The following is a 27,020-nucleotide window of genomic DNA, read 5'->3' as shown; positions in this document are numbered from 1 at the left end:
GTTTGTGTGTGTTGGGGCAGGGATATATGTTCGTATTTAAAATTGTGTATTTCTGCCTCGTCTTCGGATGACCTTTTATGGGAAGATGGCAGCATGATTTTGAAAGACTACCAACCAATTTCCAGCAATTGGAAGCAGCCCTACATCGAATATGGTTCGAAATTCTGCAAGCCACAATTAGCCTGTATTAATATGCGTGAGCGCCTGCAAGAGGTCATCCGAAGACGAGGCAGAAATATACAATTTTAAATACGAACACAATATCCCTGCCCCAACACACACACACACACACACACACACACACACGATGGGTAAAATCCGACCAGCAACTTCCCCGTAGTGCCCATCGGATAATGCTAATGTTGACGGTAATTGAATATATAGGCAAAAATGCATAGATAACTTTGATACGCCGTAACTTCGCGAAAAAAAATCGTACGGTATTCAATTTTTTTTAAATTTGTAGAGAAAAGACCATATTTTACGATAGTTATGATGATATTTGCGGAAAAAATTTAGTACACTCCGTAGAGTTCGTCAAACTATGCAATTTTTTGAAAAACAAACACGTCCCTCCTTTTAAAGGGATGGAGAAAGGGGGAGAGAATAAAATCAAAATCGAACAAAAGTTCCTTAAAGTAGAGACTTTACCCTTTAAAACAAAAAAAAATTTTTGAAATACAATTTTTCTCGGAGATACGCTTATTTAAATTTATGCAAAATTTTGATATTAATTACGTGTTGCGATAATTTTTTTGTATACCTTACGAGTATATATATGTATGTATGTGTGTGTGTGTGTGTGTGTGTGTGTGTGTGTGTGTGTGTGTACAGGGTGTCTCATAATTCGAGCCCCACTCGTAAGGTTCAGGTAGAGCGGGTTAAATCGAGTAGAAAAATCATCAACTGTTTTGCTATTTCCGAACGCTGCTAACACAGGGCGGCGAAGCGATGGACAGAGCGTTCTACAAAGGACAATAGCTATGTATGTACACACATATGTACGAGCGGAGCCCTGTATCAAACTCACAGACATAGCTATTGTTCTTTATAGATATCAGGTTACAGCGGAGGTCTCTTCTCGCCGCGCGCTTCTACGCGCGCGGATTCTCCGATCTTTTTAAATTAATTTTTCGTTAATTATTGTAAAAATAGCAAAATAGTAGATGATTTTTCTACTCGATTTAACGCCCCACTCTACTTGAACGTTACGGGTGGGGCGCGAATTATGGGACACTCTGTATATATAAGTGTATGTATATATAATCATAATTGCAAATTACAGGCTATTAAATGTACACTATATAAAGAAAACCTGCATCTGAATTATTAGGACTATGTTCATCACATTCTGAAAAAGATATAACAACTGTAATATGTTCCTTCTATAATGTAATATACTATAGAAGACAGAAACATGTATATATTCACAGAAAGAAATACTCACTATTACTAATTACAAATATTTCTTCATGTGCATTTTGGAAAAATAATTGTAAAAATTGTTGGAGTGATATCCTTTCATTAACTAAATCTTTTTGAGCTTGTTTAATTTTCCTGTTTTTATAAAAAGAACGTTTTTTTTGTAAGCGTTTAATTGGATGACCAAGTTTTAAACGTTCGTAGTTTATTGTCTGGTCACATATAATGTTGCCGATACACTCTAAAAAAACCGTGCAAATATATCTACACACACATATATATACAGGGTGTAACTAAACAAACGTATACGAAGCACACCATCAGGTGCAGGACAACAAACTAAATCGAAAAGTCCTGAGCCATTTTTTTATCTGAGCTTTATTTTTTACGCTATAAATTGTTAAAGTTTGCCAATCAGCGCATGGCTACAACGAAAGGCAGCGTAGGCGCCGCCTACTGGGTGGGGAGCGCGGGATCGGAGAGTAGCGAGACAAAGTGGGGCGAAGCGAATGTAGCATGTCTCTGCTCTTTTTTGTACGTTTTGCGTAGCTCTTAAAATTTGATTATTCTCGATACTCTCGGTAGTGTGGAATATTTAATTTTTCCATCTCGTTAGCTGTCTCCATATTTGTGTTTAGAAATACTTTTTCTTTGAAGAGAAAGGTCACATGAGTTGTAGTCCGGAGATCGAGCAAGCTACGGACTAGTACTGAATCCTTCCCATCCTTGAGGAAAATTTTTATCGAAGTAATGGCGGATGATACTTTTGAATAAGATTCATTGAAATTAATATTTCATAGATATATCATGATTTTCGCTGAATATTATTTAAATCTAATAAAAACCAAATTATAGAAGTTGGATTTTGTATGTCGATAAATGTACCTTTACAAGAAACATTAGGAATGTTTAATATCCACATTCTCTTATCATTATCATTACTGCAGCCATTTGGAAATCTATTTCTTACTCGAATGAGATCTTTTCAACATCGAATTCCGTAAATATTTGGTATGGATTGCCGAGAAATCAAATCGTAAGTAGGTATTTTAAACTGAAATAAAATTAAAATTTAATTGTAATTTAAATTAATTAAATTGAAACTATTTTTATTGTTTCCTTTTTAATCATTTCTCTAATGTAACTTTTTTTATTATCTTTCGTCTGTCTATCGATTTGAATTATTTTTTTATTTAATCAATGCAATAAACATTTTCTTTCTAGAAAAATAATGTGTAATCGTTATATTACTGTTTACTTTTATTACTAGTATTGTTCCTATTGAATTATTTTTCCTATTGACATAAACTTATTGACAGGACTTAGATCGAACTTTTTATATTATTACGCTTGAACTCTCAAAAGTAGTCTCGATTTTTTACAAAATAATTTGTTAGTTCCGGCAGAGAATAATTTAGAAGAGGTAACATTAAATAGATGAGCTACGATATTCATGCACGATGACGCACTTGCCCATTCTGCACGTAAGAATTATTTTTATTATAAAAATATTTATTTTGAATACGTATAATATATCTTTACTCTTATTTTATTATTATTATATTTATATTATTATTTATTTTTATTTTATTATTATAAAAATGTTTATAATTATTATTTTATTGCGTAGTTTAATAGTGTGCAATCACGGGATCGCGTTCGCGGTCTAGTGCGCGTTAGTGGAGTGTGGAAGTGCCAGGAAATCGATTTGACGTTTTCTTATTCTTTGGAGAGAATTAACACCTTTATTTTTGGCGACGTTCTGTCGGACGCGGCTTTACAATAATCTTAAATGACTCGAAGGAAGTACGAGACAAGAATTCTGTGCGTGTGCAACGAGATTACTGATCGAACGCTTACGAGGGCAGAAACGATAGTGAGTGAGGGAGCTCCGGACACGCGGCTTTATCTCGCCGACCTTCTCGAAGATTCGGCGAGAGAGAAACAAAACGATGTTCGCCTCCAGACAAAGGCGCTGACAATTTTGGAACGATTGGAGGGCAACATTGTTGTCGTGATTATTTTGTGAGCGAGCGTTCGAACGGCTGCGACCGTTCGAGTCTATTGTTTCGAGCGCGCCTCTCGCCAAAGCGCGCGATCGAGAGAGCGTGGACGATCGCGATTGGCGCGCGGTCAGAGCAGCGCGGCTCTCGCGCGCTCTATTTAAACGCGATACATTATAATCTAATTTTGGGACACGTGTAAGCGCGCACACACACTCATATATACATACACACACACTGCGTTCCTTTTAATTCGCAACAAATAGAATCGAAATTGTGAAGATCGCTATCTCAGTTTCAATACTGTATTCTACTCTCAGGGCTTAATTTTTATATCATGTTCACACATCAAGACTAAAAATCTTAATAAAAGTAGTCATTACTACATACATATGTATTATAATGTTTTCATACATGAAAGTTTTTTTTTGTTAAAAATGTTAAAAATAAAAACATACTTTGCACTTAAAATAAATTTAATATTTAAGTCCAATTATCGGAACCACTTTTAATATTAATTTCAATGAATCTTATTCAAAAGTATCATCCGCCATTACTTCGATAAAAATTTTCCTCAAGGATGGGAAGGATTCAGTACTAGTCCGAGCAGTGGTATCAACGCAGAGTACTACTCATGTGACCTTTCTCTTCAAAGAGAAAGTATTTCTAAACACAAATATGGAGACAGCTAACGAGATGGAAAAATTAAATATTCCACACTACCGAGAGTATCGAGAATAATCAAATTTTAAGAGCTACGCAAAACGTACAAAAAAGAGCAGAGACATGCTACATTTGCTTCGCCCCACTTTGTCTCGCTACTCTCCGATCCCGCGCTCCCCACCCAGTAGGCGGCGCCTACGCTGCCTTTCGTTGTAGCCACGCGCTGATTGGCAAACTTTAACAATTTATAGCGTAAAAAATAAAGCTCAGATAAAAAAATGGCTCAGGACTTTTCGATTTAGTTTGTTGTCCTGCACCTGATGGTGTGCTTCGTATACGTTTGTTTAGTTACACCCTGTATATATATATATATATATATATATATATATATATATATATATATATATATATGGGTGTCCGGTAATAGTCGCATCAACCGTCGTGTGCAGGTAAAGCTAGTTAAACCGAGTAGAAAAGTCCTCTACCATTTTGCGATATTCTCAATAATAAGAGAGAAATAAATTAAAGAAAATCAGCCAATTCGCGCGATGATAAGCGTGCGGCGAGAAGAGACAGCCCACTCGGGGGTCCAGAGTTAGCGCTACTCGTATGGAGTTACTGTCTTTTGTAAAGCGCTCCTCCCCGCTTCATCGCGCGCTTAGCAACCGTGTAACATTATACTGTTTCTTTTCGCCGCATGCTTAGTAACGACATAAAACTGGGCTGTCTCTTCTCGCCGTCGTCACGCGAATTGGCCGATCTTTATTAATTAATATCTCTCTTATTATTGAGAATATCGCAAAATGGTAGAGGACTTTTCTACTCGGTTTAACTAGCTCTACCTGCACACGACGGTTGATGCGACTATTACCGGACACCCTGTATATATATATATATATATATATACAGGGTGTCCCATAATTCGCGAACCACCCGTCAGTTGCAGGTAGAGCATGTTGAACTGAATAGAAAAGTCCTCTACCATTTTGCAATTTTCGCAATAATTAATGAGAAATAAATTAAAGAAGATCAGCCAATTCGCGTGACGACGGCGAGAAAAGACAGCCCAGTTTCATATCGTTACTAAGCATGCGGCGAAAAGAAACAGTATAATGTTACACGGTTGCTAGGCGCGCGATGAAGCGGGGAGGAGCGCATTACAAAAGACAGTAACTACATACGAGTAGCGCTAACTCTGGACCCCCGAATGGGCTGTCTCTTCTCGCTGCACGCTTATCATCGCTCGAATTGGCTGATTTTCTTTAATTTATTTCTCATTAATTATTGAGAAAATCGCAAAATGGTAGAGGACTTTTTTACTCAGTTTAACCTACTCTACCTGCAACTGATGGGTGGTTCGCGAATTATGGGACACCCTGTATATATATGTATGTATATATGCATGTGTGTATAAATGTGTGTGTGTGTGTATGTGTGTGCGCGCGCACCTATGTATGTACACGCATACATACACACCTATTTCATGTATTATACTGTAGTATGTCTTTGTTTTATTATTATCTATATAAAACAAACATAATTTTTTTGTTATATGTTTGTTAAAGTGTTTGTTAAAGATTCTGCTAACATTCATCAGTGGGTACAACGCAGTAAATTGAACAGAAAAGTCCTTTACCTTTTTGTAACTTTTGCAATAATTATTGAAATATTAATTAAAAAAGATTGAGAGCGCGTTCGCGCGGTTAAACCGAGGGATGTATGGACCTAAGCGTGCTAGCGGTGAATGTCACATGGTAACAAAAATCTTTTTTTTGTTATGCGACACTCGTTGCTGAAACGCCAAGAATGTATGTATGTACATCCCATGATCTCACTGCACAAAACTTATTCACACGCGCTTATTCGCTAATCTTTTTAAATTAACAATAAGAATTACTATTAAGGCTCTTCCGTAATAAATACAAATATAAGTGATAGGGCCTTAAGAGCCGAACGCGGATGTTGATGCGTATTCCAACGAAATTTTAATTTTTTCGCTGGAATTAAATTAATTGTGCATAGGGCACGAATTTTACTACTTGGTATACTGCCAAGTCTTGTATGGAATAATCTCATACTTGAGATTTTTATTCCATACATCCCCTCTAACCCCCCTAAACCCCCCTAAAGAATTAAATGCGAGAGAAAAATATAGATCCGAAAGTCGCTGATCATCCGCGTTCAACGCATCAACATCCGCGTTCGGCTGTTAAGGCCCTATCACTTATATTTGTATTTATTACGGAAGAGCCTTAATAGTAATTCTTATTGTTTATTTACGCCGGCCGAAAAGGCGTTAGTTAAAGTATTTATTTAAAAAGCAGAGAAAAATATAGAATCGAAAGGATCTGAATAGCTCAGATGGAAGAGCAGTCGCCCGGCAAGCGAAAGGTCTCGGGTTCGATTCCCGATTCAGCGACTTTCGGATCTATATTTTTCTCTCGCATTTAATTCTTTAGGGGGGTTTAGGGGGGTTAGAGGGGATGTATGGAATAAAAATCTCAAGTATGAGATTATTCCATACAAGACTTGGCAGTATACCAAGTAGTAAAATTCGTGCCCTATGCACAATTAATTTAATTCCAGCGAAAAAATTAAAATTTCGTTGGAATACGCATCAACATCCGCGTTCGGCTCTTAAGGCCCTATCACTTATATTTTTAAATTAATATTTTAATTATTATTGCGAAAATAGTGAAGAGCTTTTCTGTTCAATTTACTACGCTATATCCGCTCACAAATGTTATCAGAATCTATCAAATCTATCAAACACTTTGATCAACTCTGTATATAATATATGATACAAAAATATTAAATAAATAAATAAATATATATATATATATTATTATTTATATATATATATATATATTATATGGTAAAGTATTGTATTATATAGTAAAGACATAAGAAATATTATTGTCGTGAATAAGAAGATAAACAAACCTAAAAACTTCCACAGATGAGAAGAAGTAAGCTTCAACTGTTTTGTAATATTTGAATAAAAGCTTTCAACTAAGTTATTTGTGCGATTGGAACATCCGTATACTGATACTTTTTGTGCAAGTGGTAACCATGTACTTTCAATATATGCAATAAACTCATTTATGGCTGGATATTCAGTGAGGAAAATAATAGAAAATCTTCGCACAATATTTAGTGCTTCTTGAAATAAATTATATGGTGCCAATGCTATTGTTTGTGCCATATATAATATTTGAGATGGTGCATCGCTCAAACCTAATCGCCGCCACTTTCTAAGAAGAGCCTATAGTGTTAATAAATTAATTAGTATTATACATATTACACAAATATATATTACAAATGATTTTACAAAGAATTAACATAAAATAATAAATTTACAATAATATACCTGTGAATAATGAAACCAACAGCCATGAATAGAAGCCATAGGAAATTGTTTACTCATTGCTGACATAGCTGCTTTTTCATAATCTGCCATAATAAATTTTAAATTGTTTTGAAAACCAGGGACAAGCGAAATAATTTTTTCCCACATAGCTTTATACAAAACAGAAGAACGACCCTCACATAATGCAAAAACTGTCGCTATACCCTGCGTAGTTGTAGTTTTATAAAATAAATAAATAATAGTGTTATTGATAATATTATAATAGTTCAGTGTCATAATCATATTTTGTAACATTAAGAAACTATAATATACATACTGTATCTGCATAACGAACATGTACAGTATATAATTGTGCAATGTATGGTTTATTTGGTACGATCTAAAAATATAAAAGTGTTTTCTGAATTTCTAATAAAGTTTACATAATAATATTAAATACAGTTACTTTAAATATTATAATTACAGTTACTTTAAATATTATAAATTATTCAATTTTCATACTTACGGAAAATGTTCCATCCACAAAAATTTCATATGCTTCAGATAATAGATCCAATAAAGCATTATTCGTAAAAATAAGCACAACTTTATTATCAGCCGATACCGCATAACCTTTATATATGTTACGTGTGGGTTCATAGTTTTCTAACTGTTCACGTAGACCATGCAAATCATGAGGAATGATTGGACGTGAAAGAGCTCTATAGTGACTAAGCGTTGATTTTATATTGTTATAAGAAATATATGCTGCAGCTTCTAAATTATTGCGACACACAGTATCAAATATGTTTTTTAAAGTCATTGTGGTTTCCTGACAGAGTCGGATCATTTCTTTTTTCATGTGTGAAGCTTGAACAACGTATGGATCATTAGGATGATTATGAGCGCATTTCAAAATATACTCTTCTTCTTCTTTTATAATTATTCCAGAACATTTCAACGTTTTGCGTTTCGAACAACGATATGTGTGAAAAAGTCTCTTATCTATAATATATGTATAATTGTCATATACATAGATTTGAGATCCTTTGCGCTTTCCTTCTATTATTTCCATCTAAAAAAAAAAAGAAAGAAACAATATTAGACACACAATCCTGTATTCTGAACAAGTTTTGAAGTATTATTTCTTTATAATATTCTTTCAATATAAAGCAAACGTGTGCTATAATTTTACAAAATGTATTATACTCAGAGGATTATGATTTAAATGTAACATAAACATATAAAAGCAAAAGAAGTATCAAAAATAATTAAAGTGCTAAACTTTGAAAAGAATATGTAATATAATATATGTACCCACACAGCACATGTAAATTCCGAGAATGTTCTGAGAATATCACAAAAGTATATTGCGTATGTTCTAGGAACATTCGAAATACATACTGCGATATACTGAGTATGTACTAAGAATGCTACTATGTCCGATTTTTCCTGCTTCTCAGTACATACTGAAAATATCTTTTAGTATATAATAAGTATATCTATAGAATGTCTTGAGTATGACATTGGTATATACATATATGTACTAATAATGTACTAATAATATACTCAAGACATTCTATAGATTAACTTATATTTTCTATATTTTATATATAAATATAAATGATATATGTTACCGTAAACACCCCATATTTGTTTTTTCATATACTTACTAGTAAAAATATGCAAATTTTGACTACTAAGTATACGGAAAAACAGATTTCGAGTGTTTACGGTACATATATATATATATATATATAATCCATTTATATTTATACTATAAATTTAACTATAAATTTTACTATAAATAAAAAAAATTGGTGTAAAATATTAACATTTTGTTCACACATAAAATCTTTTTATTCAAATTTCTTAAATATATGTTATAATTGCACATATATTATTTGAACGTATAATTGCACTTTTATATTTTTTTATATAAACATTTTACTTATTATTATTTATTATTATATATATGTATATAATTTTTCTTATTTCACAGAAAGTATTAGATCACGAAGTTGATAATAATGTTCTTTCTGTGCAAACGCTGTAACATATAATAATAATTTCACATAAGAATACATTTAATAATATCTAACATATATTTAATAAGCTATATGCTATATGTTGTTACTGAAATTAACTTTTAAAATCATTTTAAAAATTAATTGCAGTATAATAACTTAGCTCTTACTTAATCGCACACTATATAATTAAAATATGTTATAAAACTCACTTGATTTTTGCGAATCCAGAGTTTCACTTTTATTTCTTACATATCCCATCTCTATATATATATGTGTATATGCGGAGATACTTTTTCTTTAGAAAGATTCTGCAGAGATCACAAAGTGATAATTGATATAATAAACGACAATTGATAATGACGTCCTTTTTTTGTGCAAATAACGCTGTAACATATAATGAGAACTTCATATAAGAATACATATATTAATATATATTAGTTGTTACTGCAATTAACTTTTAAAACGGTTTTAAAAGCCTAGTTAACATATTATTTTATATGTATGCAATATCTTTCATTCATTATCAATGTGTAATATACAAATATAGAGTATTGGCATACATTAGTCTTTTAAGATCGTTTTAAAAGTTAATTGCAGTAACAATTAGCTTACTTAATCGTACACACTATATAATTAAAATATGTTATAAAACTCACTTGATTTTTGAATCCAGAGTTTCACTTTTATTTTTCACATTTACATCTCATCTATATACATATGTATATATGTGTATGCGGAGAACACTTTTTCTTTAGAAAGATTCTGCAGAGATCACAAAATGATAATTGATATAATAAACGACAATTGATAATGACGTCCTTTTTTGTGCAAATGCTGTAACATAATAATAAGAATTTCACATAAAAATACATATTTTTGATTGACATTATAATATTCGATTGTGAGGTTATAATTTGCATTAATGAGGTTAATTTGTGTGTTTATAATTATGAAGTATTAATAAATCATTGAATAGCTTTTATAAAATACCCTTTTTACATTTAATTTATTTGAAAATAAAAAGGAAACTGCGATTAATCACAATCGTAATATAATTGCACCAGATTGCACATAGCACTTGCACGTGGTCAGTGAAGAAGAACAAGGAAAAGACAAATGACGGCAATAGCGGAAATTACGTATCCAAAATGGCATACATATCCGCTCATAAGTAAAAATGCGCGTAATTCAATAGTATATTATGAGAATATACGAAAAATAATATACTATAAGAGATATTAAAAGTACATTCTGAGAATATACGAGAATATACGAAAAATAATATACTACACAAGATGTTCTGATAATATACGAAAAATAATATACTACACAAGATATTATAGAGATGTTCTCAGTATATTACGTACAGTACGTACATTCACAGAATGAAAATAGAATATTCGTACGATATCATGTGCTGTGTGGGTATATAAGAGAAAATTATATATTCTACCGTTGTAATATGTATTTATATAATATATGATAATATTACAATTTATTAAACTCAAGTAAATATTACAATTTAATAAACTGAAGTAAAAAACTGAAATAAAGAGTAGAAACTTAATTACCAGACAAAAGAGAATTATATCAAGTTTACATTAAAAAAATTAATTAAAAAAATGTTGACTGATGAAAAAGAAGAAAAGTTAAAAATATTAAATCACAGATTTTACTTACAATTCAGATATGGTTTTGTTGGAATGAAATACTTTATTTATAGGTTATGTATCTAAAGCACGACGTAACGTATAGGCATTTGTGCATTGAAGGCCTTCGATCACTGTTGCCAATTTCGGGACGCGCAACATGTCAAGTCATAGGGCTTCTGCACATAGGACGCGGAAACGCTTGTCACGCGGTAAAAAGCAATACGTTGATTGGCTACCTCTTTGCTTCTTGCCGCGCGGCAAGCGTTTCCGCCTCCTATGTGCAGAAGCCTTAGCGGGAAGCACACACTTTTGCATCGGCATATAAGCGCATGCATAAGAAATTCGATTGGTTGAATTTCTTATGCATACATTTATGGACCAATCACATTTCTTATGCATGCGCTTATGTGCCGATGCAAAAGTGTGTGCGGGAAGTCTTACGACTTGGCGTGTTGCACGCATAGGGTGCGTTCGTTTATGCAGCGATTAGCGCATCCACTGCGTCTCTCATCTGCTGGTCACGAGACATAGGCCGGTATTCATAGTCCGTTCTTATTTCAAGACCGTCTTAAGTAATGTCTTAAGATGCAAATACGGCTCTGTGATTGGTTAATCACATCTTAAGATTGTACTTAAGACATTCTTAAATATAAGAACCGACTATGAATACCGGCCATAATTTATCGAACAAGCACTTGCGTGAATTGGCTGCTTGGACTGTATCTTCCAATGAGAAGAACCGGAGCACAGATTTTTGCATAATGCATATTTTTATAAGAAAGGCTGGATTCCGTAAAGCGCATAAACTCATGTGTCAATAGTATGGTCATTTTCCAAAATTCATTGCCACGTTAAAAATAAAAATTTTTAGCACTTGCAGTGAATTTTGGAACACGGCCTATACGTTCGTTTATGCAGTATTGCAAGCAGAGCATCCAGAGCAGAACCTCCGAGATGGCTGCGCAGATAAGCCCCTTGCATAATGCCAGGCAATAGGCAATAAGAACAAGAAATAAAAAATATCCACCACACAATAAGAGCAAAGAATATATATTATTCCCTGCTCTTATTGGTGGATATTTTTTATTTCCTGTTCCTATTGCCTGTTACTTGGCATTGTGCAAGGGGCTATAGGCTGCAGCTCTGCTTAAACGAACAACAAACTGCGCTGCAGTCGCTTTCGCAGACGGAATAAATGAACGACATCTGCGGCAGCCATTGCATAAACAAACGCACTCTAATCGGATTGGTCAATCCGCAATTATCAACTGGCAACGAGAGCATTTGCAACCTATTGTGGAATGGCCCTAAGACTTATATACATAGGTCCGTATTCAGAACGCGCTTGATTGGTTAACAGTGCTCGATACTGCACTGTTATTGGTTAACAACGCACTAACATCTTTAAAAGCGCGTTCTGAATACGGGCCTATAAGTATAATTATGGTTGCACGTCCCGAAACTGGCAACAGTGCCTTCGACAATTCATGTGTGAAAGGCCTTCGCACGCACCTTCCGTAATCGTAATCGTAACCGTTACGTAAGAATTCGACCAATCGCGTTGCTTGATTCAGAGTAGGACTGCCGAATCAAACAACGCGATTCGTCCTTACGTTATGGCCATTGCACACTGGACGCGATGAGCGATAAGCGATATCCAATAAGGGCTCTGATTTTCGTCATCACGTGTGCAATGTCAGCACGTGACCACGTCACCATTAGGGTCATTCCACAATAGGTTGCAAATGCCCTCGTTGCCAGTTGACAATTGCGGATTGACCAATCAGCTGACAAGTAGCTTTGCTCTGATTGGTCAATCCGCAATTGTCAACTGGCAACGAGGGCATTTGCAACCTATTGTGGAATGACCCTTACGGTTACGATTACGGAAGGTGTGTGCGAAAATCTTGACTAAAATTTAATGCAGGAATCACATTTTATATAAAACAAATTTTTTTATTGGATATCGAACGTCGTACTTTGAAAATCGGACATAGTGTGAATCCTACATATGAGTATCTTAAAGACACTGTCCTGTTTTACCGACAAAAATTAAAATTTTTTAAAAATTGAAATTTATTAAAACATGTTATTACAATGGGATGTTCTGATTGGTTAACTCGGTGACGCATCGGATGACGCGACGCGTGACGCGCTCAGTGGAAACTCAGCCTTACGGCCGAGAGACGGTCCGAAAGTGCTTTCTGGTCTTTTGTAACAGAAAGCAGTAATGCAGAGGTATAAATTTAACACATCGGTCTTATTGGTCAGTATAAAATAATCCTTTAATTAAACAGTCATTGCTACTTACCTCATGCACGGGTTCATATCGGAACGTGGTCAAATCGAACGTGTCCATTCCGAACGTGGGTAAATAGAACGTGTCCATTTCGAACGTGGTCAAATCGAACGTGTGCATTCCGAACGTGGGCAAATCGAACGTGGTCGAATCGAACGTGGCCATTCTGAACGTGGTCAAATCGAACTGCATGCAATATTTCACGTGGCCATTTCGAACGTGGTCAATTCGAACGTTGACAAACTGAACGTCAGCAAACAAGACGTGTCCATTTCGAACGTGGTCAAATCGAACTTCATGCAATATTTTTCGTGTCCATTTCTAACGTGGTCAATCAGAACGTAAGCATTCCGAACGTGGTCAATTAGAACGTGGTCACTTTTAACGGTGGGCAATTAGAACGTGGGCAATTTATAGCCACTCAATTTGGTTCTATTAAGTTAATAAATGGATTCGTTCTTAAGATTGAACATGCTATATCTTTATAACCGTCCATAATAGGACACATGTGTATAAAAACTTTTTTGCTTAAAATGATGTGTATGATCGTGTCCTAGAATGCTGACCATTTCTCCTGAAACGCACCCTCTATACTATAAGACAGAGTTTTCCAAATCTTTTTGGCTTACCGCCCTTTTTTCAAACATAATTTTTTTCAGCGCCTCCCTCGGGAAATCTATCTTTATCTCTTATTTTAACTAATAATATAATTGTAAGCGTAGTTGAAATAAAACAATTTGGAACTGAAATTTTAAAGATATAATCAAGTGGATAAGTTTGCTTAAAAAAATATTTCAACGCCCCCGTACTACCCCTAAAGCAAGCAAAGCCCCCTCAGATCCCTCCAGCGCCCACAGGGGGGCGGTAGCGCCCAATTTGGGAAACTCTACTATAAGACATATTATAGAGTAATTAGCATATTTTGTTCGTTGTATTAAGAAATAAAAGATAATTTTACGTCTATAAGTGTACATATACATATCGGGTGTTCAAAACGTTACAAATTTTTATTGTCAAAAATATTGTTTCCAGAGAAAAATGTTTCGAATAGAAGTTGCAATATTTCAAAAAGGACATAAGTTGATGTTATAGGTATATTTGTAAGTGATGGTTTTAAGGTCATTTTAAGGTCAACTTGATTTTTTTAAATGCACAATGGTAAATATTGACAAAAGGGAACCCAGCCCCAATCACCTTGACCTTGACATATGTTGTCAAGGTCATAGGTTTGAGTAACCTCCAACAAATTTTAGCCGTCGCTCCTTCTTAAGAAGAAAGTTATTAACAAAAAAAGATTTGTAAAAATTAAAATTTGTACGTAGTCTAACAGTGAAAAACTTGATGACAGAGTTCATAGAAATAGCTCTACCTATACTATATATCTATATATACCTAAATAAACATTCAATTTTTTATATAGAGTGTTCAAAAATAACATTAATATGATGAATTAATTATTTATTGAATACATTTTGCTCATTATTTAAAAAAAAGCATCAATACGTTTATCTAAGAAAGTTTACTAAACACATACACACACACACGGGGGGGTGCAAGGGGGGCTTTCGGCCCCCTTCCCGCACCCGCCCCAACGGTAGGCAGGGTGGACCTCGCTTTACAACTTACAGCATGTGTCCATTGTGATTGAACTCTTCGCAATGCATCCCCTACCGGCGGGGAGGGTGCGGGAGGGGGGCCAAAGGGCACCCTTGCATCCCACCCCCGTGTGTGTGTGTGTGTGTGTGTGTGTGTGTGTGTGTGTGTGTGTGCGTGCATATACGTTTGTGATATTTTATATCTTCTTTGCAATTTTTTTTATTAATAACTTTTTATTAAACAACAAGCGACGGTTAAAATTTGTTGGAGGTTACTCAGTCCTATGACCTTGACAACATATGTCAAGGTCAAGGTGATTGGGGCTGGGTTCCCTTTTGTCAATATTTACCAAAAATTGAATGATTTACGAGATATTTTATATCTTAATTTGACATGTTTTTTTATATAAAATACAAAATATCTCTAATATCTGTAAAATATTTAGTTCTCGATAATTTTACCTTAATATTTTTATGCATAGAATAATTAGACAAATCAATTGGTGTAAAGAAAACGCATAGTTATGTTTAAGAAAAAATATACAATTTGTAACATGCAGCTACATATTTTTTAAACATTCCTATAACATCAACTTATATTTTCTTTGAAATATTGCAACTTTTATTTGAAGCATTTTTCTCTAGAAACAATATTTTTATAGTTAAATGTGTAACGCTTTATTTTGAACACCCGGTATAGTTATAAATTGTTTTACTTTACTTGTGCAATATATGGTGATTATTATTTTGTAAATTATTATTTGCTATTATTACTATTTCTTATTCTTATTTTTTATTGTTTATTTCTATTAATTATTATTTTTGCTTATTTATTTCAATAAAAATTGTATATTAGCTTCTAAATATATAATAATGTGTGTAGACCCCTGAGATATTCAACCATCTTTGGATAAAAGAAGAAAAATTAAAAAAGTTTTGGTTTAACATTACCTCAAACAATTATTGTCGGATCTACATTACAAAAAATTCATCAAAATATTTTTGTTTTCGACGATGCCTTATATGAAGTGGAAACGTCGTTAAAAACTATTGACATTACTTTTAAAGCTTTCCATACTTCACGATAATTATCCTGTAAAACACAAATATTTAGCATCTGCTAATGTGGTGAATAAAATTGTAATCGTACTTTTGATCAATGAGCAATTTTAAAAAAACATTTAATGAAAAAACTAAAATAATATTTTGCCAAGTAAGAGGTAAAATATAATATCAAAAAAGCAAGAAAGCAAATTTTTTGTTGTTGTTGTCTTTTTCTTCTTTTTTTTACACGGGGTAATCTTTATGGATACCCTCCGATCCCCGAGGAAGTAATACCGAACTCGTACGGCGAAAATCCCGCGAATGTTTTACTCGGACTCTGTTTACGCGAGATGCCCGGCATGATTTGCATCGCTTTGGGACAGCCCGCATTCAATGCAACATTCTTAAATAGAATTGCAACAGTTCGAATTGATAAAAATAGCAGATACACATTTTAAATCATAATTTGTCGTTAAAAATTCGACTATTTTCAAATTGAGATAACAGCGAAAAATTATCGTATCGAGTTTCGCCAAAGTGCATTTTAAAGAGAAAATTTTGAATTTTTACGTGATTTTTATCCCATTGAGCTACGTCAACTGATTCACGCCGTGCAATTCAGGAAAGTGGACCTTCTATTTATCAGTTTTGTAGGTTCTTACTCTGTCACTTGTCATTGCAAAACTGATCATTCCACGTAATCGGAACTAAAATTTTCTTAAACTACAGACTTCAAGCTTCATTTTCATTTTTTAAACACCTTGATATAATAATTATTAGCTGAGTTATAAGTTCTTAAACTTTCACTATTTTTTATTACTTTTCAAGTATGCCGCTTTTTTTTTGGCCGAGTTTATACATGTATATATAACTCATGATTGACATGCAAAAGTCATTGTCATATAAGCGTGTAAACGAAAGACTTATTGTTCATAGTTAATTTCCCTATTTTTGCAATTTACAATGAGTTATATTAGAATCCCACCCTTTGCTTCATAAGGAAAGTCCCTTAAGAGTTTCTGGGCAAAAATCAAAATCATCTCAATATATTAGCACATAAATCGAAAAGTTAAGCACAGAGAACCCAAAAAAAATTTGTTTTGAATTCCATATTTTCAAAAAGAATTCTTTTTCCATCCCATTTCTGTTCTAAAAGCATTCTTAAGAATTCCAAAAGAATTCACTTTTATGTCACCAATTCTGAGCCCTTTTTCGAATACAAAAAGAAATCTTTTTATATTCTATAAGAATTCTATTTTATATTTTATAAAAATTTGAAATAGTATTTTAACAGAGCTCCATAAGAGGTCGCTTTATTTTCTTTCTGGATTTAAAAACTGTTCTTGGATAGATTGTAAAGGATTCTTTTGCGATGCTTCGAATAAAATATATTTTACGTTAAAAATATGTTTTATGGAAAAATGTATTTTATACGATAAATCTTTTTTTAATTCACGCTATATAGAAATATACTGCAACAAAAAATGACAATACGGAGAAATCTAGTAAAATATTTGTATTATAGTAACAAACTGATTTATCGTATAAAATACATTTTTCCATAAAATATATTTTTAATGCAAAATATATTTTAATTTATATTTCTTAATTTTAAAGAATAAATCATACTTTGATTTTTATTACAAATTAAATATTACTTTTATTAAAAGTATTATATGTTTGTACATTTTTGTACGTTTTTTATATTCTTTGGTTTCAAACCTAAATCACATTGTTTCCATTAATCGTTTTAATATCACAGATTGATTTACAATATAAAATAATGAGTATATACTTTTATCAAAACGACGTACACAAATTAGAATAATATATTAACAACAAAAAGTTCAAATACATTGAAAAGAACAATACATATATGGCAATGTTCAAAATATTATAACTAAACGTTAAATAAGAGTTAAGACACACACAAAATAATCTTGAAAATATTCTGTGATAAACTTTGAATCAAAAACAAAATGTGTGAATCACTATATTATATTTTAATAAACTATGAAAGAAAAAATAGTTTTTATACCGTTATTGAAAAAGTAAAAAAAATCAATTTTTACTTTTTAATCGGTCATTAGCGTGCTCCAGCCACTTCTTTATTATTATTTCAATATCGTTTTTAGGGACGTTTTTTATTTTCGAAATAGTTTCTGTAAGAGAAAATTTTCTAATTAGTCATATCGATATGACAAAAAAATTCAATATTAATATTTGATTACTGATTCAATAAAAAATGATGATTTGAAAAGAATGGATATTTTTTCAATTAATCGCTTATCACTGTGTAAAAGCTGATTGTGAGAATATGCAGACAAATTTGCATAGCGCATAAAAATACGCATAAAGAAATAGACCAATCCATTTCTTTATGTATATATATTATACTTATGTTATGTTATGCATCTATGACAATTTATTTGGATATACCTTAAATATTACCTATAAAATATTAAACCGACAATAAGTTGGGAAATTAGTATCTCTCGAAATTTCCGCGTATTCTTTTGACCAGACCAGGAATACTTCAAGGCTACCTAAAATTTATATAAAATAGCGTAATGTGGTTCTTGCACATTTGCCTGGATCAGATCCTCCAATCATTTTCATTTCATGAATCTGTAAAAAACAGGCAAATACGATTATTATTATTATTATTATACTTTGAATATTGTATACATACAGGAAATGACAAATGATTTCCTTACGTATAATTTTTGTAGTTCCAAGGATGTAACAAAATTTTCTTGAAACTGACTTCGTCAAACTCTTGGACAGTCCTTAAAGGAAAGTTTGGCAAAAGATTTTCTCCTTCATCTAGTTGCATGCTGTATGACGATCCTTACGCGCGCGCGCGTGTGTGTGTGTGTGTGTAGTCGTGCGAGTATAGTATATCTCATAGAACACAATAGCATGCAATAGCAAAAATCTCGTTATATTGTTATATATAAATAGAGCAATTTTCCATTTGCCCAATAGCATAAAGTTAAAAATTAATAACTTATAACGCGCGCGTGTACGATTGCGTTCTTGCACTTGGTGATTTTGTGCTAGGCGATCTTCCGCATTTTTGGCAAGAACAGGATTCGCGTTTGTTTCCAATTCAGCATTCGCAGCTACAAGAACATTTCAATTTTCTAGATAAAAACTTGATATTTTATATGAACTTAAAACTACTTTTCCAAAATTTCATTATTTTCAAATATTTCTGTAGATACAAATGAGCTTCCACAGTCTAGAAATATATTAATTCATATAGTATTCATATTCATATTTATGCGAAAATCACGTGCAATTAAAAATAAATATAAATATATATATATATATATATATATATATATATTTAAATACATATATATACATATATATAAATATATATATATATATATAAATATATATATATATATATATATATATATGTATATATATGTATTTAACATATAATTACCTGACATATTTGTTTCATTTCTGTCTTGTGAATGTAACGATGGTGTATTTATCAACAAAGTTTGATGTTTATCCAAATTTTGTTGCTGATAATGAGATAGTGGTAGCCAAAATGAAGTTGTAGCACATTTTTCTTTACATCTTTCGGTTTCTGCAAAATACAAAATATTTCGTTAAATATATTTGTTTTCCTGTATTTGAAAATAATTGTATCATACATTAACGACATTACCTTGCTCTTCTTCTGACGTGTCGTCCAAATATGCTGGCTTTTTCCTATGTCGTTTTTTTTCTGCTTGATTTAGAAAGAGAGCTTTTTCGCACATATTATCAGTATCATCATTTGTAGATGCGTTAATACAATGCTGATATTTTATAAATATTTAATATTGATAAAGACGAACCAAAAGGTCCTAAACGTTTAGGGCATTTGTACGTAAGCCAGTCAGATTCTGGTTGTAGATTATGCATTTTGTGCTTATTAAATTTAACGTTTTTTGGAGGCCAAAAAATTTCATTTGATTCTACATTCATCCAATTTTCTGGTACGAGATTACAAAAGTCGTAAAAAATACCACGTAATACTGCAAATTTGTGAATCAATATCACCTCATAAATTATTTTGTAAAAGAGGCATAGCGTAAGTGATATTTTCGTATGTCACTAGAAATCCTTTGCGGCTTATGCATTGTGCAGGCCACATATGTACAGGTGACAGATTTTCGACTTTGTATATATTCAAGTTATTTGAAGAATACGGATAATTTGAAATATCGTTTTTCTGTAGAAATTGACGACCAAGAATAACAATCACATTTTCGATTAATCCAATATGCTTGATCATCACGATAGTTGCATCAGTCAGGAAGCAACAGTTGTCCGGCCTCTTATTCGATATCTCAAAATTGCGGAATTGTAGAATTTTGTGCTCGCTGTGGCAACCCAAAGGAAGTTCTGTCACAATTGGATACTTGAGTAGAGGATACTTAACAATTTTTGGATTCTTCTTCTTTTGCAGATGCTGATCGCGATTGTGCCCTTCGCTCAATCGTCGTGAATTTGTTGTAAGGAATTTGCATGTTTTCGTAGCATTCGCTTTAATATTTGCATATGATTTTCAAAATCAAAAGCACTATATGAGTCTAATGGACCATACATCTTTACATCTTCATTTAAATGAAGAAGATAATGAAAATTACTTGTAACATACTACTCTCCATACAATTTTTTAAATTCTTGTACGAAATAAATGAGCAATTCTTTAGCATAAGCGTTTCTGTTACAGTCTCGAGAGTCGCGCAATATTCGTATAGCACAATTTAAACTAATAAAGTGAATTAAATATTCTTCAGGAAGAAAATGTTGTAAGATAATCGGCCCAAGGTACAATAAGAAAAATCGAAATTCAGTGCCTTTCCAATGACATAGCTCCTGCAAGTCTCGAGATTTTCTGTTAAAATTTTTTGGCACCCATTGTGCGACGACAACTATTGAATCTGATAATTTTTGTACAGCTTGAGAACTAAACTTTGGACGTCGACAATTATCTAACCAGCTCATTAACAGGGATTTCATGACACCCAACAATACCATGTGTAAAAAGTTCAACGGAAATTGTTTTACCATATCGATTCAAACGGCGAAATTGCAATATGGTGTTCTTCATTCATTCTACTTCTGAAAGTATCGTCTGTTCGTAGTGGTGCTGATTCGGTAAAGAAAACCATTCGATCTCTAAATTCTCCTTCTACAATACATTTGTCGCAACTGAAGTATCCATTAAACTGCTTGGTACATTTAACGTAAGATCGCGCAGGACTGTCGCAAATTATGCATCATAAAGTAACTTGGAATCTTTTTCTGTGACAACTCCTTCATTTTGTAACTGTTTGTATTCATTTATAAACGATGTCAGGTAGTTGTGAACTGAAGATGGTTTTTTATTACCATGATAAATTCCAATAACGAATGGCGTATTCAAAGAGCTGTGAACAAATTTTCCTAATATAGGACATAAACATGTTTTAGAAGATTTCGCTATGGGTAAACCATCGATATTTATATCAAACATCAATTCCGTTTTATCGATATAAGTCGAATCACATAGCTGGTTTTCGATGATTGTTTTTAATCCATAATGAAGATATTCTTCAGGCGGACGAGGACTAATTTTTAAATTAGAAGTTCGAAGTGTTCGTAATAGAAATCGAGAGTCTTCAGTAGGGATGGGCGATGTTCAAAATAAAATCGATTTTAATAACATCAATTTAAAAAAAAACCGATTCTGAAAATCGATTTTCTATATAAAATTATCGACGAGTCGATTAATCGAATAAAAAAATTATTGGTGAGTATTATTGAATTTTTATGCTTTTTATATTTTATTTTATATTTTTATATTTTATTATTGAATGTTTTATTATTGAATTTTTTTTTCATATATACACTTGTTTCTTATTATTTAAGACTCCTGCATACTCGATTGCCAAGTCTGTATTTGTACGACAGCGCCACATTTGGCAAAACTATAAACTATAAAGCGTGAAAATGACATAAATTATTCTTGCGACTTACAGCGTCATTTATCATTTTAGTGCAGTGTTTATATTTTTAAAATAATTGTTATAGTGTTAAAATATACCGAAGACTCTCATTTTGTTATAATTAAATATGTAAAAGCAAATATTTATTTCATTTCGATGCCTGTCAAACAGCGGGTTTTCGTCCTTGATTAGACTCAATTCAATTCGACATATACAATGTTATTTATTGTTTACCCAAGCAAAAGGAGATATATGTATATATATATACATCTTAGACAACACAGAATATTTATAAAATATTTATAAAATATTTATAATAATTATTTTAATATTTTACAAATATTTATCATAAATATTTTATAAATGTTTTTGGGGTCTTAGATTCAATAGATCATAAATATTTATCATAAATATCAGAAAATATATATCATAAATATTATAGTAAATATTATAATATATCAAAGGATCTGTTTTAAAAATAATCGACCAAACTAGCCAAATTGTATTTATTTATTAAATGTTAATACGACGTTTTGACCATATGGTTGTGGTCCTTTTCAAGTATAAATTTGATAAAAATTGTTCGAATTACATCATTAGATAGTGTGGTGTCGATATGAAACTTCATCAAAGACTGAACATTTTTAAAGATTAGAAAACCAAGCTATACGACCTTTATTATTTTTTCGTAAATATTATTTAAACTGTCTGTGTCCTTATGTAAATTGATTGTGTTGTCGACTTTTTTAATATAAAACATTTCCGCTATTTCTCGCTTTCTCACATATTTCTCGTTATGTAGCAACTTAGGTTTTGTCCAATCAAAATCATGTCCATAATCTGACCTATGTTTACTTATTACCGAATGGTTAGTTACATGCAATTTTATATTATTATAATGTTCTTTAATTCGATGATTTTGATTGGACAAAACCTAAGTTGCTACATAACGAGAAATATGTGAGCGCGAGGAGGATCCCGGGTCGGCTCCGAGGGCTGGACCGCAGCTGCTGGACGCGCCGCTGCCTACAGGAATGACGCAATACCAGGCGGAGCAACAACCTTGCCTTTTGCTTCCGGGCGCGGAGGTGAGTTGCGTAGGCATGAGAATAGCGTTCGGCCACGCCATTTTGCTCTGGGATGTGAGGAACTGTTGTCTGATGTTGACTCCTTCTTCTTTTAAAAATTTCATCAGTTTTTCGTTTACGTACTCTTTTCCGTTGTCTGTACGCAAGATTCGAATCCTTCTTCCTGTCTGATTTTCTACAAATTTCTTAAAACTTTGAAATATTTCAGTTACCTGATTTTTTTTTTCTATTGTATAAAGGAAGGTTTTTCTCGAATGATCGTCGATCAGCGTAAAGAAATATTTCGCTCCCCCGATCGATCCCGTTTCCATCGGTCCACATAGATCTGAATGAATTAAGTCCAGGATTCCTTTTGCTCGTTTGCTTGAATTCTCAAATGGAAATCTTGTCTGTTTTCCTTCTAGATAGGTTACACAGAGATTGCTGTGACCTCCTTTATATTTTATTCCAGTGACTAGACCATCTCGTAATGCATTCAAGGCTTTTGAATGCAAGTGACCTAATCTCTTATGCCATAGATCACCTTCACTTATTGCTGATGCTAATTTGACTACTGCAAATGTCTGGTCCAATTTGTACATCCCATTGGACAACGTTGCCGTTGCAATCAACTTCTTCGTTGCATCTTGTATTTGACACCCTTGTTTATTAAATGTTATTGAGTGTCCTTTCTCAGCAATTTTACTGACTGAAAGCAGATTTGAAGATAATTTAGGTACATAAATGTAGGCATTTTTTATATTTTATTATTTATGTGTTATATTATATCATTTGAAATATTGTATATTCAAAGAGAGCGAGACGTTAGCCGATGTTTGATTAGATGACTTTACTTTGTATTATTTTGATCTTTGTTTTTGATGGTTATTTATTCTTACGACCGTGAAATCGAGAGAACCTTCGAAGGTAAAAGCGACACGATACCTATCTCGGCCGTGGATTGTAAAAGAATGATTTGATTGGTTTACCACTTAGGAGTAGGGCGCGAGAAGTCCGGATATAAAATCGCGACTTTCTGAGAAACGACACACCTATTCTCGGATCGATAGATAGGCAACACATCGAAAGGCTCACTCTCTACATCGAAGAAACTCGCAATAAACATATATAGATATATCACTTGTGATATACTTTAATTTAAAAACACGTTGGCACCCGATTCCTCTATCCTGACAATAATCATATAACCGCACGAGAGTCGTCACCCGCTCCCGTCGAGAGAAGTCTACATAGAGAACATCCGTTAATTTTATTCTCTTCATTCTATTACTGGCAAGAACATCAACCTGTGTGTCGCCCATTGCTTCTACTGATATTCTCTCGTTGTTAGCTACAATAACTTGTGAATTAAACGAGTTTTTGGACGAAAACGAATCACACAAAGTTTTTGACATGTGTGCGGATGCACCTGAGTCAATATACCAATCCGAAGAGTTCATATTACCTGCGGTGAGAGCTGTGAAGAAGGTAGTGTCTTCAGTCTGTTTTGATGACTTTGCCTCATGAGCAACTGATTTCGGTTTGCCTTTGCTGCGACAGTTTTTCGCAAAATGACCGAATTTATTGCAATTATAACATCTCGGTCCTTTAGTAGTATTTGATTGATACCGAGATTTTACCTGCAGTGCTTTGACATCATTTGACGACTTTTGACAAACATCATCTTTTACTTCTTGTAACAATTTCGTTTTTATCGAGTCTCCAGTGATAGGGGTATTTGAATTTTCGATACCCATAATCATAGGCTTGTATTCATCTGGCAAACCTGCAAGAAGAAGTGTACCTACCCATTCGTCCTTCATTTCAAAGCTCATTCCGTTCAGTTTGTGAGATGTCGATATTATTTTCGTGATATATTCCTCAACAGACGCGCAATTCTCCAGTCGCGTAGTTACCAGCGCTCGTAATAAACCAACTTTTCTTGAGAGTCCTGAATCTTCATAAGCTTCTTTTAGCTTGTCCCAGGCTTCTTTAGCGCTTGAAGTATCTTGAACATGCACATAAATGGACGGATCGACAGATAGAATTATTTTCGCTCTTGTACGTCTAACTTTTGCTTCATCATTGACTGTTCCCGCGACGCATCCCCATAAATCCTCGTGTTCGAGATAGGTTCTCATGGCAAACTGCCATGTACTATAATTTTCTCTGCCAATTAATTTTTCTATCGGCGGTAAACCAATACTCACATTTGATTGTGCCATTATATTTCTTTAAATATCCTTACAATTAGTCTATTCTACACTTTTATATTCAGGCGTTTAATCCTGGGCCCATAACCAGTTGTTTTTCGTAGACTAATTTACAATAGATAGGCACAATTATTTATGGGCGATGCTTGATTTAACTTTATTCAGTTTGAAAGGGAAAATAGTGAAGACAGAAGTAGTTAAACAATGTTATAGCAACAGAATAAAAGAAGGCAGAACATTTATATAGGCAACTTAACGCAAGTAATAGAAATAGTCAATTTCATGACATCTATTTAAAAAGGATTAAACGAATTCTAATTTTTCTACAATTATGAAAGAATTATGGTAGCGTAGAAATAATATTATGAAAGAAATATGGTAGTGTACAAATAATTTATTTACTTCCTTATTTTATCAACAATTATATACTTATGAAAGAATTATGGTTGCGTAGAAATAAGAAGGTTTTAACTATGAAAGAAATAAATCACATATATGTTGTATCGCATATAGGGTTGCCATCCGTCCTCTTTTCCCCGGACACCGTCCTCTTTTTTTAAGGTGACCGGGGACGTCCGGGGGGATATTTCGAATGTGTCCGGGGAAATTATGAATGTCCGGGATTGGTCCGGGGTTTAAAGAAATTCCTATTTTGCTTTTTATATTTTATTTTTGCTTTTTATGTTTCATTAACCCACATCATATTCAATTAATTCAATCAACAATGAAAATTATTAACCATCCGTTTTCTTATTTTTATGAGTGAGACGTGCGTGTGTGTTGTAAAGCGGGCGAGAGTGAAAAGTAGATAATCATCGACACGCGCAAAGAAAGAGGAGACGAGTCGTCTCTTTCCGTCTATCCCCTCCACTACGATTCTGCGCGTCCTAAACTTTTATATCATTCAAAAACGAGATGGTTAAGTTTATATCCTGCCATTGAACGTTTGTTAAAATTATTTAAACCCTTAAAGAATTACTTTTTAAGTCTAGAAAATCCGCCAAAAGTCTTAGATTTTTTTTGAAAACGATTTCAGTGAAGCTCTTTTATTTACAATACACTCGACCATAAACATAATGCATACAAACATTGAAACAATCAAAAGAGCTGATAATTCTATTATTGAAGTAAGAAAAGTTTTAAAAGAAATTATTAATAATTTGAATCAGAGAATCAATCAGAAATTTATGCCATTGAAAGTAAAAGAAATATTAAGAGAAATTGAAAATACTGGAAAAAATACTACAGAGTTCATCGAAGAAATAAATAATTTTTATATAACAATGATAAATTATTTAGAATCTTGGATTAAGCCCTTAGAAGAATTGGATGTTTTTGAATGGATGGATATTAGTAAAATTAATTCAGCACAATGGTCAGATCTAGAAGCCTCACTTGAATTTTTACGTTCTCGCAATATAGTAGTGGATGAAGAAAAATTATTTAACGAGTTTCTTTGCTTCCAAAAATTCGTAAAGGATTTATCTGTTGATGAATCTACCACTAATTGCAATAAGTTGTGATGCAATTTTTTTAAAGAATACGAAGCTAGCAAAAATTGCCAGGAAATGAAAAAAATAGCACCATTCTTTTTCTGTTTACCAGCGCACAATGCAAATGTGGAAAGAGTATTTTCTTTAATATCAAGTCAGTGGACTAAAGAAAGAAATAAACTACAACCACA

At 32.9% G+C, this 27,020-nt stretch overlaps 1 protein-coding gene and 1 pseudogene across 1 annotated transcript; both read right to left on the bottom strand.

Annotated features, from left to right (window-relative positions):
* Positions 1 to 18,879: 18,879 nt before the first annotated feature.
* On the bottom strand, positions 18,880 to 19,867 carry LOC145937859 (uncharacterized). The gene is made up of 4 exons (XM_083041221.1): positions 19,746 to 19,867; positions 19,515 to 19,664; positions 19,068 to 19,182; positions 18,880 to 18,883 (listed from the first exon to the last, which is right to left on the bottom strand). The coding sequence occupies exons 1-4, from the start codon at positions 19,837 to 19,839 to the stop codon at positions 18,880 to 18,882; spliced, it is 363 nt and encodes a 120-aa protein (XP_082897347.1). The 5' UTR covers positions 19,840 to 19,867.
* Positions 19,868 to 20,123: 256 nt separating this feature from the next.
* Positions 20,124 to 25,348, bottom strand: LOC145937858 (uncharacterized; annotated as a pseudogene).
* Between the last annotated feature and the right edge of the window lie 1,672 nt (positions 25,349 to 27,020).

The sequence above is a fragment of the Prenolepis imparis genome, unplaced genomic scaffold, assembly GCF_030444845.1.
Source record: "Prenolepis imparis isolate NDT839.2.m4 unplaced genomic scaffold, iyPreImpa1.0 SCAF_6, whole genome shotgun sequence".
NCBI classification, from domain to species: domain Eukaryota; kingdom Metazoa; phylum Arthropoda; class Insecta; order Hymenoptera; family Formicidae; genus Prenolepis; species Prenolepis imparis.
Note: the sequence above shows the minus strand (reverse complement) of the source record. Positions and strands in the feature narration are given on the sequence as shown.